This window comes from Archocentrus centrarchus, chromosome 15 (genome assembly GCF_007364275.1).
Source record: "Archocentrus centrarchus isolate MPI-CPG fArcCen1 chromosome 15, fArcCen1, whole genome shotgun sequence".
In the NCBI taxonomy this organism is placed as follows: Eukaryota; Metazoa; Chordata; class Actinopteri; order Cichliformes; family Cichlidae; genus Archocentrus; species Archocentrus centrarchus.
The window spans coordinates 21,949,803-21,966,947 of record NC_044360.1 but is presented as its reverse complement, the minus strand read 5'-3'; the positions used below and the strand labels follow the sequence as shown (position 1 = coordinate 21,966,947).

Below are 17,145 nucleotides of genomic sequence, written 5' to 3'. Positions count from 1 at the left end.
CCATTTGACTGTTGAACAGACAGAAAGCAAAACAGAGGAGGGTTCAGAGAAATTCATTTATTTCAGGTTGCTTAGAAAAGTGACTGGCTCAGATAAAGATACATCTTTGGTACCTACTCGAGATAAAACAAAGAATGAGTCACTGACCAGGAGGACTGGTTTGTCATTAATGATTATTCTCACAGGAAAACTTGGGGAAAATACACTTGAATTTGCTATGAAGTGTTTGTAAAGAGGAAAATACTGGACTACAATGATAATATATTTAAATTAGTTAGTTGTTGTGTTTTTTTACATGCTCAAATGCAGGGTGTAAACAAAGCTGGGGAGATTAAACTCATGCAGTGAGCCTGGATAAATGCTAGGATTAATTACTGGAAATAATCTTTTAATAGCATAAGAAAAGCAAGTTGAGAGACGTGTAAGATAAGCTGAACTGAACTGAAGGACGTACTTCAGCCAGCGTGGCCTTTGCATTATAAACACATGGGCGGAGTTACCCGCTCGTGTGATGTTTGGATTTGAGCATTAATTTCTGGGTGTTCCTGTGTTTGCCTGCAACATGCTCACACTTGCTTAAGTACATGCTTGTGTGTTGTACAGCAGAGACTCCAGCAAGTAGCTCACTATTATCCTTCACTGTTCTCCAGGCTGAAGCTCGAGCTGAGAGTTTGAGCCAGAGGGACGACAGAGCGCTTCTGACTGAAGTCTCCACCAGTCAGGACGGTCTGCTGCCTCAACCCGTGCTCCCAGAGATCCCAGTCATCACCGGGGTGGAGGAGAGCCAAGGTACGGCTTCAGACCAGGAGGACAAGGAGGAGCTTGAGTTTCCTCACGACCTGCTGCCCAGTTTAGATTTCAGCAGTGAGCTCAACATCTGGGAGTCCTCACTGGGGTAAGTGGAGGGGTTACACACACACAGACTTTACACTTCAGAAGACATAACTTCCTGGAGACTTACCCTAACACTAACCATAATCACTATGTCTCTAACCTGAAAGCCTGCACTCACCCTAAACAAAATCTTCACCCTTAAATTGAATCTTTTATATAATTGGTGACATCTGGTGGCGTTGTGTAACAGAACTGTGTCCAAACACGGACTGTATTTGAAACACTGCAACCATTTTGTGATGGTTCCAAGTTACATTTCACGGTCCTTTTAACTAATTTGACTTGAGAACTGAGGTAATGTTTTAGCAGTTAGTTTTTGGATTTATGATCACTGTAATCAGATGATGATTATCAGGTATGAGTTGTTGCTGTGATGGTGGCACAATTTACAATTAAAGAGAAAATAGCTCCAGATTAAACCTGGCAGTTGTTGTTTTTTAATGGCAACATAAATATCAATAACAATCACAAGTTTGACTTTTAATTATTTTGCTTAGTGAGGAAATGCTTCTCATGCAAACAGCTACAGTTGTTTGGTTTCTTTGTCTACTTGCTGATTAAAATAAGAGCAACTGTTCTTCTTTCTCCATCAGATGCCAAATGGGCCTCATAAATGACCCCCCCCCCCATGCATTATCTGCTGGCTTTGTGTGCTGTAGGTCATTTATAGGTCCAATAAATGAATTTTCCTTTTCTCTGTCTTGTGATTTGAAGAGATTCACGTTTGCATTATGAACGAAGAAATGTCAAAATATGTTGACCGTTGTGGGGTTATTTTCTTATGTTGCCAGAAGTGTCAATCAGACAACAACATGTTCATACTGATTTCTGTTCTCAGTAAATAAGTGTAGATTGTGTTTCTTTTTATAACTTTGTCTCTTTAGTTAAAATATATATGTGTTATAGAGAAATGTGCCAAATATATGCCCACTCAGAATGGTCTGTTCCCTGGCACATCTGCAATTTCTAAGTATTTTTTTTTTTATTTTTACATTTTTTGACAGTCGTGGGAGTGGAGTGGGCTAAACATATGCAGACAATAACAATGTGAATAGTTTTAGGTAGTGTGAATGGTTATTATTTATGATAAGCAGCCTGCCATATTTAATGATTATATTGCACTGGAACAAAAGGTGAAAGATATATTACAGTGATCAGTGCATGGTGGTTCATGATCCAGTACCTTATTATTATGTTACACTCTCCAGCCACTTAGTTAGGTACACCTGTTCGACTATGCAATGCAAATATCTAATCAGCCAATCACATGGCAGCATCTCAGGGCATTTAGACATGGTCAAGACGACCTGCTGAAGGTCAAACTGAGTGTCAGTGCCATGAAGAATTAAGGCAGATTTGAAGATAAAACAGGGGTCCAACCCAGTACTAGCAAGGTGTAACTAAATAAGTGGCCAGTACGTACATATACTAATATTACTGTATAATGTACTGAATGTTATATTATATCCATTTATGGCCATATGGAACCAAATTTGCAACAATTTCTTTAGTCAGAGTGAAAGCAAATCTGTTGTTGATTTGCTTCGTGTGTGAATGTGTGTACATGTCTGCATATATGTGTGTGTGTGTGTGCGTGTGTGGGTCTTTGTTAGCAGAGCTAAAACCAGTTCAGGTGAGAGGAAATGTGAACAGGTGAACCCCCTGCTGGCGGGTCTGCAGCATCACATAGAAGTCAGTCAACCACTGGGGGCTCAAGATACAAGGTACCTCATAGGTTCAGCATGATGGAGGATAGACGGCTGTCTGCTGTGGGCATGTTGTCAGTAGAAGCTGTGATGATAAAGAGTTAAATTAGGAAGCATGGAGTGGAACAAATAGATGGCAGGATGACCTAATGTTTCTAAATTATCCTTGAGTGTGATGGATATGATCGCTGTGGCCTGTTGAGGTGAACTTGAGGTGTCTTGACGTGGTGATTTTTTTTCATGCTTAGGTGAGCTGTGAGAACACTGACGATATGCTCTGCCTGAAGCACTGCTGAACCCTCTGCTTTTGTCTGAGGACGATTGCACTAATTTTTCTGATGCCTTAATGCCTCCTGACAACCAAAAGCATAATTATTATTGCTTGATGTGAAAGCAATAATAAGAATGATAATAATAATGAAGCAGAGTTCCTGCTTTTCAAACCGACCACTGCAGAGAAACAGGAAGGTCTCCAATCACATTACTGTAAAACAGCAGGCGATGGTTTGTTGCATAGCAAACCTGGCCACCTGCAAACTGTTTAGTCTGTTTTGTTTCTCCGCCCTTTAGTAGAGACTGCCATGTGAACATGTGAGGGCAGATGTGTTTACAAAGATTTGGCAGAGTCTTTATGGGGAAGTCACGAGAGACCATAGCAACCGATCCCTTGTAGTGTAGCGCGTTATGATATTCCTTCTCACTTTATCTGAACGGCTTTAGAAAAGAATGCATTCCAATAACAGAACTTGAATGGACCACTGGATGTTGTCTTATAACTTAATAATAGTGGTTGATCTATATACTCAGCAGCATAAAAGATTAAAATGGTCCCTCATTTTCCTTTAATGCCAGGTAATGGCTTAGCAGTGACTCAGCCATTACAAATGAATTGCATTAAGATGGCATGAACGCTAAATAATTTAGGATACAAAAAACTGTTTACAATAACACAGAAAATATCCAGTATTGTAATCAGGATGATGTTTTGACACTATTTTTCTGCAAATATCATCAAACTACAGCGTGACGAGACTAAAGCGAATAATATATAGTTCCAGTAAAGCACTTTTAAGTTTTTGGTATGCACTGAAAATCAGACAGTTGTATCATAATACTGAGATACTGAAGGCTGAAGGCCAGTAGGGTTTGAAATAAATGCATAAAACTACATAAACGCTGCTTACCGTAATGTGTTTTGGAGTGCATGCTCATTAACAACCAGCCCATATTCTTAGAAACAGCACAGAGAATCTACATCTTCGAAAAGGCATCCTGAGTGCAGTTGTGTGTCATCTGTGCATATCACAGAGTGCTGTGTCAGAGCATGGTCATCTACTCTGTCAGTGGCATCGTGGAATGGGCAGCTGTCTGCCTGCATAGTCCTAACTCTGTCACCCTACCCTTGCCCCAGGCCTCACGGCTGTGACCCAGTTATCGCAGATGTCCAGCTCTTAACGCAGCCTGCTGACACACCTTACCCGGGTAACCGACCCCTGACCCCTTCCCCGTCCACGTTCTTAGACCAGGAACTCCAGGAGGCCTTCCAAGAATGTGAAGAGCAAATGGTGTCACTGGGCATGCTCACTCCCACTCAGCCCCACAGCCCCAGGCCTGGGACATTGTACGATGCAGGGAAGACCACTGGAAAAGTGATGGTTAACAAATCCAGTGAGTCATCGTCTCCACCTCCGATCGTTGTCCAGCCAGGACATAGCAACGGGGGTCATGGAAACAAGGATACACATGGAAACAGTGAGACAGCAGACAGGCAGAAGTATAGAGTTGTGTTTAGTTTTAGGGATTACATACTAGGCACTGAGAATAATGATGAGACAGCAGAGGCTGAAAGCCTGAAAACAGAAAAAGAAAGTAAGACAGATGAAGAGAAGGAAGCACCCACGCATATACAATTAGCAATGCCAACAGATTCTGTTGGAGAACAACCAAAACAGGCTGCGTGCAGTGATCATACAGACGATCTAAGAGAGGAACACATTGATTATAATGCATCTGTGGAGGAGAACAGCACTCTAGACTCTGAAACGGTAATTAGGAAGAAAGACACAGAGGCAAAGGCAGAGAAAGAAGAAAATCTAAGGGATGAGTTCAGTCCTGACATTTGTATTGAAGCAAAGACAGATAATTCAGCTACTGAAACATCAGAGTGTAGCACTCATTTAAGGGATAAAGATGCATTACAAGACTTGCAATCAGTTGCACAGACAGGAGCAGACACTGTGGAGCAGAAGCCAAACACGGGCAAGCAGAGTTCAGCAAGTGACACACAGGCCGCGCAGAACAAAGAGGCAAAGAAAAAGAGACACAAGAAAAAGAAAAAGACGGAGAAGAGCATGGAAACTGAGCAGAAAGCGAACGCAGCGGTGCAGTCGGAAAATGAAGTCATAAACACAGGAAATCACACAGATTCACCTTCAAATGCAGCATCACTGTCAGATGCAGATACTGTGATGTGTGGGGAAGACCTTGATACCAGGTTTAATTACAACGAGCAACTTGAGGGAAATCCCACATTCAGCTCCCCACTATCATCTTCTCATAACCGTCAGGATCATCTTACTCCCACAGCCTATTCACCTGCACCCAACCAGGCTCTTTTACAGGAGCCTCATCAATCAGATAACCAAAGTGAGTCCCCGAGTAGCATAAATCATAGCTCTAATGAAAGCCTGCAGTGGGATCAACATGTAACTGGAGGTGAAACCAGCAACCAAAATATATCCGTGACAGATGTCCAAACTACAGTAATCAATCTAGCCACTTCTAGTGATAAGAGATCAGATACACAAACACACGAGGCTTTAGTTACAGAAGCAAAAATACTCACACCCGAGAATCACATCCCACTCTCTAACAGCCGAACTTGTGTGGGAGAGAGCTGCGTGGAGAGTGTCCTTGAAGAGGCTTTAGTGGTGGTTACTGCGTTGCCACTGACAACACCCACATTGCCAGAAGTGATAGAAAGCGAGGGAGAGGGAGAAAGCGTGAGGCGTGATTTACTGGAGAGAGTAGCTACTGTAGCAGTTGCAGAGAGTGAGAAAGGAGTAGGGGAAAGAGGAATAGAAAAGTGCCTCATTTCTGCAGACGGAGAGAGGGACAAACTCCTGGACAACCCTTCTCAGCTCTTATTAATCTGTTCACAGGAAAAATGCTCGCTTGCATTCTCAGCCAAAGAGGGACAAGCTGCAGCTGAAAAAAGCTGCACCAGCAAAATGCCACACAACTCGGACGAGACCGAAATTAAGGCACAGAGAGAGGCGACTGTTCGGAGTTCAGACAGAGAGCTCTCACCAGCTCAAGATGGGGATGCAGAAAAGGAGCCACACTGCTTAGAAGCTTTTATCAATACTTCTCCCCTTGGGCTACTTACTGGTCCTGCTCGTCAGGATCACATTGCTGCGGGATCAGAAAGAGCAGGAGAGGGAGGAGGAGAGGAGGTGGTGGAGGAAGGAGGGCCGGTGAGAGAGCACAGTTCATTCAGCCAGCCAGAAGGCTCTGCTAGTGGGCTGTCATCAGCCGAGACTGAAAGGTGTCCGCCCACCGATGTTGCCGAGTCACAGCTGAAATCACAGAGCCGGAGTGAGCCGATCGCTACCATCACTGAGAGCATCTGCACCGAAGAGGACCGTCTCTGTCAACCCTGCCAGGAGCACCGCGGCGCAGCAACTCCACCTCTCCCTGCTGACACTGAACAGAGCTACAGTAAAACAAACGGAGGTAAAAGGGCCGATCTCATTCAGAAGAAGGAAGGGCTGGCTTTGGGACACGCTCTTGAGGAGTCATTCATCACCGAGACAAACTACAGCCAAATCTTCCCATCTTTAACCTCACGTCAGCCTTTGACCACTTCAGAGCAAATCCCAGTCAAGCAACAAGTGAGCAGCAATCAACAGGTTCAGCCTAGTAGCACAACAGAGGCAAGGACAGTTGAAAGTGCAGCTAAGCTTCAAGTCAAAGCCTATACCCAGAGCAACAGTGGTAGCACTGCTATGTCTGAAGTCGGTGTGTATGTGTGTGACAGCCGTGGAGGTAACAACAGAGTTCACTTTGTGGACACAGAGAAGCAAATGGGCAGTTCCTCTGTGGATCTCAAGACCATGTCAGTGCCAGCGCTGGACTGTGCCTCTTTACCTCCACTGACTGTTCATGAGCAGTTGCGTCATCCTGTTTTTGAGGCCAGCTATACTTTCACAGACTTTCTCAGCTCAAAGAAGCCAGAAATCCCCACAAATCCAGCTCCTACTAAGGATGAAGCAGCTGAGTTTTCAAAGGCACAGAAAAATGTCCATTTGGCTAAAGGGGGAACAGGGACTAAAGAAACCAAGGAGAACATTGCCACAGATCAATCAGGGAGTGCCAACTTCAAGACAAACACTGTAGATTCACAGTCAGTGAACAGCTCACAACAGCTTCCAGGTCCTAGTGAGGAGAATCAGACTGGGAATGAAGAGGGTTTTGATGTTTTACAACCTCCAGGGAGTGCCGTCTCTGAGTCAGATCATCTGACAGTTGAATTGGTAACGGCAAAGGAAGAGGCGGAGACACAGAAAGATGCTGCACTGGTGTGTTTGTCAAAGGAGGAAAAGATTGAGAAGGTGCAAGCTGAGTTTAAAGGCACAGTTAATACTGACCAGCCTCAGGAATCACCTTTAATAAATGATACTACTATTATTCTTGAAGAAAAAGAAGGGAACAAGCATAGTCTCTCCTCAACTTCTGTACTTTCATCTGATAACTTTATCTGCAAGCCTTTAAGTGATGTTGACCCAAGTTCACCATCTGAACCTGTGACCTTGACTTGCGCAGCTTCTCTTCATACGAAACGTTGTGACCCAGTTGTTCAGCCTATTATGCAATTAGGTGAAACACCTCCTAATGAACCAGTTAACCCAGATATTATTAAGGCTAGCGAAGGGCCCGAGCCCACAATCGGCTCTGCCGATCCGACAACGGCTGCATCAGTCAGTTCAGAAGTGCAAGTGTCTGAGCAGTCGAGTACTTTTATTGGGCATTGTGTCAGTAATCCTGATTTTGAGCTGCGGCCTCCTGGCCCAATGTTGAGTCACCTGGAGTGCGTTAGCGACTGTGATGCATCTACTTCTGAAAAGGCATATGACTGCAGTGCTGATGGTGTCTCCAGAGAGGTGGAGGCCAATAAGAGCAGAGAAATGACACACACTTCATTAGCACAGGACGCTGAGATCAGTGACGTCCATGTTAAATCGGAGCATTTAAATTTTGAACTTGAAAGTTCTGTTGCCAATAATGTAAATAAGCTACCTATTCCACCTCAACCTCCCAGCGATGCACTGACAAAGAATCAAGCTGCTAATGTAATTCCTCTGCCTCAAACAGTGCCAGACTCTATTGGCATTAAACCTATTATTTGTGAAGCCTCCATTAGGCATGACCTCACCAATGTTAGCTGCCCACTTAACTCTGACCTGCCTGCCAACGAGGCTTATGATACAATTAAACAGGACAATGTGAAAGAAAGCCACATAATGGGAGCTCAGACCGCCATGTTGTTTGAAGAGCAAAAGAAACAAGCTAAAGAGGCTGCAATGGATAATCAAAAGGAAGCAGCAGACAGCAGCAAGCCACAGACAGGAACGACAGGCACAATGCCACAACAGAGTAATGGAGCAGATAAAGAGACCATAGAAGAAACGGGAGCTCTGCAGCCGCCACATGCACATAAAATACAAAAGAGTGAATCATCATTAAGGGATATGAAGAAGGAAGGGGAAATAAAGGAGGGTTTTGAATCCAAGAGCAAGACAGAAACTTCTTCCTTATCTCCCAGCAGATATTCAGGGTCATCTGACGACATTGCATGTGCTGAGTTAAAGTCTAGTAGTGAACCTCAGACTGTTTATGATTCGAGTTTGCGCCAAATTCCAACAGCAGCACTGGAATGCAGCTCTGACACTGCAGCGGACTTGAGTGCAGCTGTTAGCCAATCACAGACCACACCAGATCCAAACTGTTTTGCTCAGCAACAGGAGAACCATCAACAGTATCTGGGATCCAGACATCCCACAGAAGCAATGTCAGGTGGCTGTTTAGAGGGGGGAGAAAAGTCTAACAATCAGTCCCAAACATGGGCTCCAGGCATAAAAAGGGGCACAGAGGAAGGAGACAGCTCTGCTGGGAGTATTTGTCAGGACGGAAGCAAGGATGAGTTGGCAGGTGATGCCAGCATTAGTAATGAAGGAATGATAGGTTCAGAGAAAGGTGAGGGAGCTTTACCAGAGGTTCATAGGTTATATGTGCTATCTCACCTTGACTTAAATGAAAGTGCTGGGAGAAATGCATCACCCGATGTAGGGATAGCAGCAGGTTGCTCTCATGTAGGTGAGACAAGACAGGGGACAGATGAGAATAAAAGCCCGGGGTTAGAGGAGTCAGATAGAGATTTAATGCCAGACACTGAGCTTGTGAGCGATCTGAGTGATAAAGATCAGCAAAAAGGCAATCTATCAGCTGCCAGTCAAGACCAGAGTAGAAAACATGAGCTGTCTGAGAATCCGGCTGCATCTGTTGAGCCTGCTTCACAGGAACATGAAACCTCATCTTTCCAATTTTCTGTTTCAACTACGGCTAGCACAGCCAGCGAGGACATTCATACAGATGTTTTGTCAAGTGCAAACCAGGCTGGTGAATTTCATATGCAGACAATTGGCACTCTGCCAGATCCTGCTGCACATCCAGAAACTGGAGGAAAGGCTTTCAGTGCAGCCACGGCTGTAAAAAGCAACAGTGGTGAAAGTAGTGCGTGTGAAATTCAGGATACAGTGTCCAGGCCTCATGAGCTGCAAAGCCCCAATAAAACCTCAGCCGCACAACACAGCCCAGTAGAACAAACACCCATAAAAGGGCCTGATGTTGAGGAGATCACAAAAGAAGATAAAGCAGCTTTGGATGAAGAGAATGTTAGTGGGCAGGGTGACGAACAAAGTCAGATAAAAGTAATAGATAATAGGCCTTCTGGGACGCAGAGGGTGGCACATTTACCAGGGAGTGATAAAGAAAGTAGCTCAGGATCAATCACAGTTTTAGGCAACTGTCAAAGTGGGGAGACACAGATCAGCAGAGAGGTTGGTGTTTGTCACTCTGACTGGAATGCTGGTCTGCCTAAGGCAGCAGAAAGTGACAGTGATGCAACAGAAAAAATGAGTGCTGATGTTGACACAGGCCCATCTGTTGTTTCATCAAAATGCCTGGAAGATTTTGAAACCCTTATCCACTCTGAGAAACCACACGATCTGGTGTCATTGTCAAAGCCCCCAGATGACATCGTGGTTAAACCCACTGCCGCTCAGTGTGAGTCAGAATCACTCGATGGAGCTCCGGCCCGCGAGCCTTCTGTAGCACACGTGTCTGTGAAAGTAGAAGTTGCTGAACCACACACAAGCTGGATAAAAGCACTCAAAGAAGCGGCCTCCCATTCTCAAAGTGAACAAGTGAACCCAGTGGATGCCTTAAGGTAAACCAAAGAGCATGTGTGTATTTGAAATTATCATGTGTGTCAAATATATTGAGAACTGCAGATCAGAGGAGCACACTGAAAACCTTACAGTGATACAGATATGATGCATGCTAAAGGTCGGTGTGCAAAGATAGAACAGAAAGAGAAAAGATAAAAGGACAAAAGAAAGGAACAGATTATGAATCGGAAAATTTTATTTTTTAATTTTCCACGAGTTGTGATGTTCAGTCTGTTACCACAGACATTTTTTTTTCAACTTACATTCCAGTAACACCATGTTGGAGGCTTGTTCGGAGGGATATTGCAGAGAGCAGTGTGACAATGAATATGAATGAGGAGGTAAACACAGAGCTGCACTTTGTATTAACTTGAGCTCGGGTCAGATGACTGTGCCTGTTGAAGTCTAATGGAAGTAATGCAGCTCTTTATATTCAAAGAGTGACATCAGCCGTGACATCTTCCCTGGTCTCCGGGGCAAGAATGAGCCCTTTCTTACACAAAACACACTGCTCAACACAATACAACAACACACCTAGAGTACTTCACACACACACACACATACACACACACACACACACACACGCACATACATTTTTGATTTGTGAGTAATTCCTTGAGCATGTGCTATAAACTAAACAACAAATCCCCCACCCCCTTCTTCTTGTATTGTTTTTTCCCAGACCCTTTCCATCTCTGGAGTCTCCTCAGCAAGAGTTCCTCACTCCGACTGAGGAGATAGCAGCTCCTCTGAGACAGGAGGAGATCCCACCACCAGAGCCAGCAACGGAGAAGACAGCAGAGATCCCGCTTCTGAATCTTGTGAAGAAGCCAGCAGACCTTCCCAGGTCTTTAAAAAAGGCCACAGATCTCCTAGAATCAACACACCAGAAAGTGGAGCTTTCCGAACCGCCCCAGAGTGTAAAAGTAGAGTTTTCAGAAGAAACAAAAAAGACAGAGCTCTCAGAACCAGCCAAGGAGGAAGAAGAGCATCAAGATGAGTTTCAGGAGCCAAATAGGAAGCAGGTTATTTCAACAGAAATAGCAACTGAGGAGCAGGTCGAGGTTGTCCAACCAAGAGAAAGGGCAGAAGAGATCCCAGAACCAACAGCTAATGAAACTGAGCTTGTAGAACCAACAAAGGATGAAGAACCGGAAACAACAAAGACGACTACAGAGTCCCTGCAACCAGAAGAGAAGCTGGTCAGTGAGCTGCCAGTGGAGCTTGTGGAAAAACCATTAGAGATCCAGCCTGTGGAGCAATCTGAAGTCCTAGCTGAGAAAACTGCAGTGACAGAGGCAGTCCAGGATCCAGCTGCAGAGCTGCAGGACAGTGGGTGAGTGTGTTGTTTTTCCTGTGTCACATGCTTGACATATTTCTGAATTGATGTCCACAGTTTCCAGTGAAAACACTTTTTACCACATTTAGTAAACAGCCGTAGAAGTACTGTTTCCTTAGAAAGCCGTTACCAACAGACTGTTCTCTTTCAGACCCTATTGTGAAACTGTCTGTTTAACCCCCAGTTGAAGTGAAGTTGAAGGTGCTCTCAGATAATTCATACAAAGGAGATGCTGTCAGAATATTTCCTTTATACCGATGTATTAGATGTCTTTTATTGCAGCAAACATATGTGTAAAACAGGAAGCCTTAGGGCGCTTTACAGGTCAACTCTGTAGGTCACACATGTAAAATGGATTTTCATGTGCTTGGAAAGAAACTTTGGTGGATTTGTTTGGCTTTCAGACACTTCAAGGGTTTCTGGGTGGTTGTTTCTGTCTGCAGAGGTTTAATGGTGCCTGTGAACTAATAAGAGTCTCACAAAAATATACTGGTTTATGCCATGTTGTTGAAATTTAAATAAGCATTGTAAACCAGTGTCATTCAGTATTTATTTAAGCATTTCAACAGCACAAGCTGGACTAATTCCTTTAGTCAAAAGCACAATATTTTTCCATTTACCTTTCCATGTAATCTATCCTTTTCAGGATATTCTAATGAATTCATATTCCCTTATTTGTCACTGTCTCCTGCTGCATGCCGAGGAGCCATCCCGCATGCCAGATTAGCACTTGTTGCGTGTCAGTCTCAACACTTGTCCCATCACTGCTGTTGGCTACACAGAGCATTGTTCAGAGCAGGAAGGAGGACGAATGTTATTTCCCTGAGGTTTCATCAAAAGATACAATTACACTTGCATACATGTGCCACAGACAGAAATGTGACAGCATATGATATGATATGTGTGTGCGTGCGTGTATATGTGTGTGTGTACATTGTGTTTTTCTCTCCGCCCCCGAAGGCTGTCCGAGCTGTCAGTCCTGCTCAGTCTATGCGGCTTTGTGAACTGAAGCTTGTAGTGGGAGGAATTTGGGCAGGCACTCAGCCCCACTGAAGTCATTTGCACAGACCAGACAGAGTGGAACAAAAGCCAGGGTTCAGAGAAACACTTGAGCATGTGCTGTGGTGTGAGTTTATTTGACAGAGTTAGTCAGAGTCACAGAGAGGGGAGAGAAGGACCGGGACGTGCAGTCATTGGCTCCGCTGTTTTGGAGTTCAGGAAAAGTCATTTCCAGTCGCTCACTGTAGTTACTGTACCTCTGAAGTGATGGCTGAATTCTGGGTGAGTTGACAAACAGTAGCTGCTGCCTTGTATGTGTGGATGTGTGTATCTGTGCTAAGTGTCTGTGTAGGTTGTTCCAGGTGGATGCAGCAGATGGCCTGAAGGTAACTAGTGCTAATTATGCTCTGCCTCTGCTGACCTCACCAGATGGGTGGAGGGGAGGGAAGAGCAGAGGGACGAAGGGAGAGAAGGCTTTTCCAGAACAAAGTTGTGAAATGAAAGGTGCACCGCCTCCCATGTAAAAAAAAAAAAATATTTAACAGGTTAGAACATGTTGTACTTCCTAAGAAGTCCCCTCAGTTATAGTAAAGCTTTTCATTAACAACTAGCAAATTAAGTTTTCTGTAAAACCAGTTTAAATGAAAAAGCTCTGTGATTCGATAAAGGTTTTTGGGCCTTCCAGGAAACACAGAGTGTGTGTCCTGTTGTGTTACGTAAAAGTGTCATACAAAATATATTTTTAAAAAGTAGGAGGAAAGCAGGGGAACGGCTGTGACTCTTAAGCTCGGAATGTAGGATATTTCTCATCGATGATTTTGGAGTGAAACAGAGGTAGGACCTGTAGCCCACATTGTACTGTAAATAGATGTGTTGCCATGGTAATAGTAGGTTCATTTGCCTGTGCCGGCACAAGTAAAAAAAAAAAAACACACAAAAAACCCTTATGTCTGTCTAATAATATTTTAAGCTCAACACTGGCAGATAGTGTGCATACAGTGTATTCTTGAACATACTCATGTGTGAGGACAGCAGTCAGCATTAAAAAAATCACTTTCTCATGAAACACGCTCTCTGGACTTGGTGTCCTGTTGTTTCCCACTTTTTTAACTTGTGTGTGCGGCTTGAATGCTGTACAGGGAAAGTCACTTCTATATATTGAAATGTATTCATGAACGTGGAGGTTTGAGAATCAATGCTGTTTTCTGAAAACCGAGAGAAAATGCATGCCCTGTCATATCTGCGTTCTCTTTGAACTGCCTGTGAGGTGTCTTTGAGTAATGCGCACAGCTGAATTACTTACAGTAAATTCTGCATTGAACAGACTCCAGGTGTTAATGCCAGCAGTGTAACTAAGCTGTTTGATGTGTTGCTGTAAATGAGCACATGTGTTCCATCTAATCTGATCATCTCACTTTGGGGAAAAAAAAAAAAGTGTCAGTTACTTCAGGCACGTTGTATCTGGACGCAGAACTGACTAAATTAGAAATCTCCAGCTGTTAACCTGAGCTGGTCAGCTGATATTATCACCGCTTGAAAGGCAGTGAATCAGAAAATAATAAATATTTTTGTCTTTATGCCCCAGAATGCCTTTTGTCCATCTTTGGAGGCAGCAGTGCGCCTTATGACACTTTGCTCAAACTACGTTGTGACTCTGTTGCTTCTATTTCCAGACTGCATGTGCCAAGTTGGCCACAGATGCTGACACATGTATAGCTTTGGCCTGCTGGTGTAAGTTTCTGATTGTGGGCAAAGAGAGGAATGGGACCAAAAAAAAAAAAAAAACAGAGAGAGATACTGGAACTTAGAGAACATTTAAAATCATGTATGCAGTGGCCTTGCATCAATTAGAAAATTCCCCACTTTATAGTGGAATGACAATAACCACACTGTTAAATGTAACCTGTAACTTGCAGCACCCTTAAGAAAAGCACACACCCTCATTAAATGTTATTAAGTTCAGGCGTTACTGGCGGGAGACGGAGAATAACCGAGCTCTGTTTTAGTCTGACCTGAGCTGGCAGGGACGTTTAAAAAGTGCAGCTCAGCAGATGGTTGAGCGTGAGCACCGTAAATGTGCTTTACTTTATGGAGGTACTGTGAAGCTCTATTTTGCAGAAGCGGCTACTGGGATATTTTTAGCACTAAACAGGAGGCATACCCCAAGTGGGGAACAGCTGCATGGGCGTCCAACGCATTGCCTGCCAGATTAGAAGAGCCTACCACTCCTGATAAGAAGGGCCTGGATCGGTGCCAAATCCACTCCACCAGGTGGTCAATGATGACAGAGCCGCACTCCCTCAAACAAGCTACATCTTCAGGGCAAGTCGAGCAAGCATGGACTGTCAAATGAGGGGACTGATGAGAGAAATGACGAAACGTTCTTAGAATGGTTGGAGCGAGTCTTCTGTTTTTCAAGTCACTGCTAGGTTTAAGTGATGGCACAGAACACAGTGATCCACCTTACTCTTACTCTGCTCTGGGGTGAGTTCATTTAATGGGCCATTTGTACAGGAATTTGGAGGAAAATTGAGTGGGTACTCCAAATCTCCATGCTTGGCTTTCTTGTTTTGTTCTGTTTGTTGATGTTTTGTGTTCCCCCCCCATGCAGGCCCTCCCTCGCTGATAAAGCAGAGAGCGGTCACCTGGCCCCTGCCTCTCCTCAACCACTTACCTCTGAACGCCACCTCCTGCCTGTCCTTCCTCCTCACTTCCAAGACACCGCAGAGATCCCTACTCCCGTTCCCACACTTCCAGAGGGTCACGCACTTGAAGCTCTGCCAACCCCGCCTGTGTCCCCCTGTCCTCCTCCTCACCCTGTCCCTGCCTCCCCTCCTGCATCTTCTGCTGACCACTGTGAGGACGTTTACCCTGCTTCTGCACCCTGCCATGTCACTTTAAGGTATGAGTCGCCGTTCCTGAACCTCGTCATCATTTTGGCTCTCACATTTTGATGTGGTAAAAATGGTGATGAGACTTTGTGTCTTCATTGATGTCTTACAGTAGATTTGTTCAGTGCTGACATTTGTCTCCTTAGCCTGCTTCACGAAAAGTAGTCTTCTCCTTATCCTGTTAACCCATGTCAAGTTCAGGTCAAATTACAGCATTAAACTGACATCTGGCACACTTAATTACCACGTCTTGATTCTTAGAGATGCTGAACAGAAAACTAGTCAAACTTTAATCAACTGTGCCAATTAAATATTCAAATTTAAAGGAATATTTTTAAGCATTGTGGTTAATATTCTTAGTCAATTTCTTGCTGAGAGTCTAGAGAAAGAGCACATCTACACTGTAAAAAGCAGGTAGGTGGTTATGTTACCTTAGCATCAAGACTTGAGACAGGGGGAAAGAAGCTAACTGTCTAAATATGAAATCGCTGTGTGCTTGACTATGTCTTTCGTGCTTTCAGTTACTTTTCCACTTTCCTGGGATCTTATGTCAGCCAATAGATGGCACAGGATTCACTGCAGAAAAGACATTTTTTATTCTTTGTCTCTTCATATTTACCATCAATGTGGTATTAATCTGTAATGCAAGTAATTCAAGAAGACATTAAGTGTATTTACTTAAATATTGAATTATTCCTATGAAGAATCGTGGAGTATATCTCCTGACTGTACTAACCATATTTAGATAAATTATATACAGTATTGTTGACATTCTCCAGATGAAAACCACAGAAACGTTTGTCTGCTATGTCAACACCCAGTCTCATTACAGCACTCACAAAATTACAGTATGGCGTTGCTATGCATGTCCACCACATGGATTCAAAGCAAATAGGGTTTGCTAATGTTAACTTAGTGGTCATGGAAACTCAAATGCATACTGTATAATTGTGGCTTGCTAATGGTGAAAATAGCAAAAAACACCAGGACCAAATGTATATATTGACATCTAAACACACTGCACGTTTTACTATTAGTGCAGTTTGCCCAGTATAATCTCTTAATGTGTTATAGCATGTGTCTTGACATTTAACTAACTTGTTTCAATGCAAAACACATTATTTATTTTGCTGAATCATTTTAAATTGTGATTATTATTACAAACATAATTTATTCCTTTAAACAGCCCCCCTGCAGCCTTTTTGGCCTTTGCAATTGTATCATAGACTTTATTTTATTAGAAGGAATGACTCAGCCAGTTCCCCCCCTGTTGCAGTGTTATTTACCACCAGCAGAGGGTTTGCAGAGTCCAGTCTTTATGTTAGACTGCCAGACTGTGTCTGCACTCTGCTGTCTGAATGCTGTAGTAACCCTGAGCACATATGAAATGCACACCAGCTCTCCTGTGCCAGATTATGCACATATGTTAAATTAGAACAAATGACCCAACCCTTTGTGGACCTACGCATTTGATCGTGACAGATGTAAACCGTGTCACTGTTTCGCTTTATACGAATACCTTTCACTCAGATTTGACCAGGATTTTGAGAATGCAAGGCGAGCATATTGATGCTACATTATTTATATCTGAGAGGCCCGTTACACAGAACTAGGGAGGAGTGGAGCACCGATGCAGTAACATCAACCGGAATATTCTGATTGGATGTTAGAATTTCTTGTCTGTCTGCACAGCAACAGTGCCAGTGTGGCTGTATATATACTTTTAATCTATATTAGATTGCATTAAGGGTCGTGTGCAGTGCAAATAAATAGATTTTAAGCATACATTTATTTTTATATTAATAGAA

At 43.6% G+C, this 17,145-nt stretch overlaps 1 protein-coding gene across 1 annotated transcript in view; it reads left to right on the top strand.

Annotated features, from left to right (window-relative positions):
* The window catches only part of tacc2 (transforming, acidic coiled-coil containing protein 2), a 48,241-nt gene that overhangs the window by 6,622 nt on the left and 24,474 nt on the right, over positions 1-17,145 (top strand). The window contains exons 2-4 of the mRNA XM_030747533.1: positions 651-895; positions 10,791-11,444; positions 15,058-15,348. Of these exons, the coding sequence (XP_030603393.1) occupies positions 651-895; positions 10,791-11,444; positions 15,058-15,348 (1,190 nt within the window). The remainder of the gene's footprint in view (positions 1-650; positions 896-10,790; positions 11,445-15,057; positions 15,349-17,145) is intronic.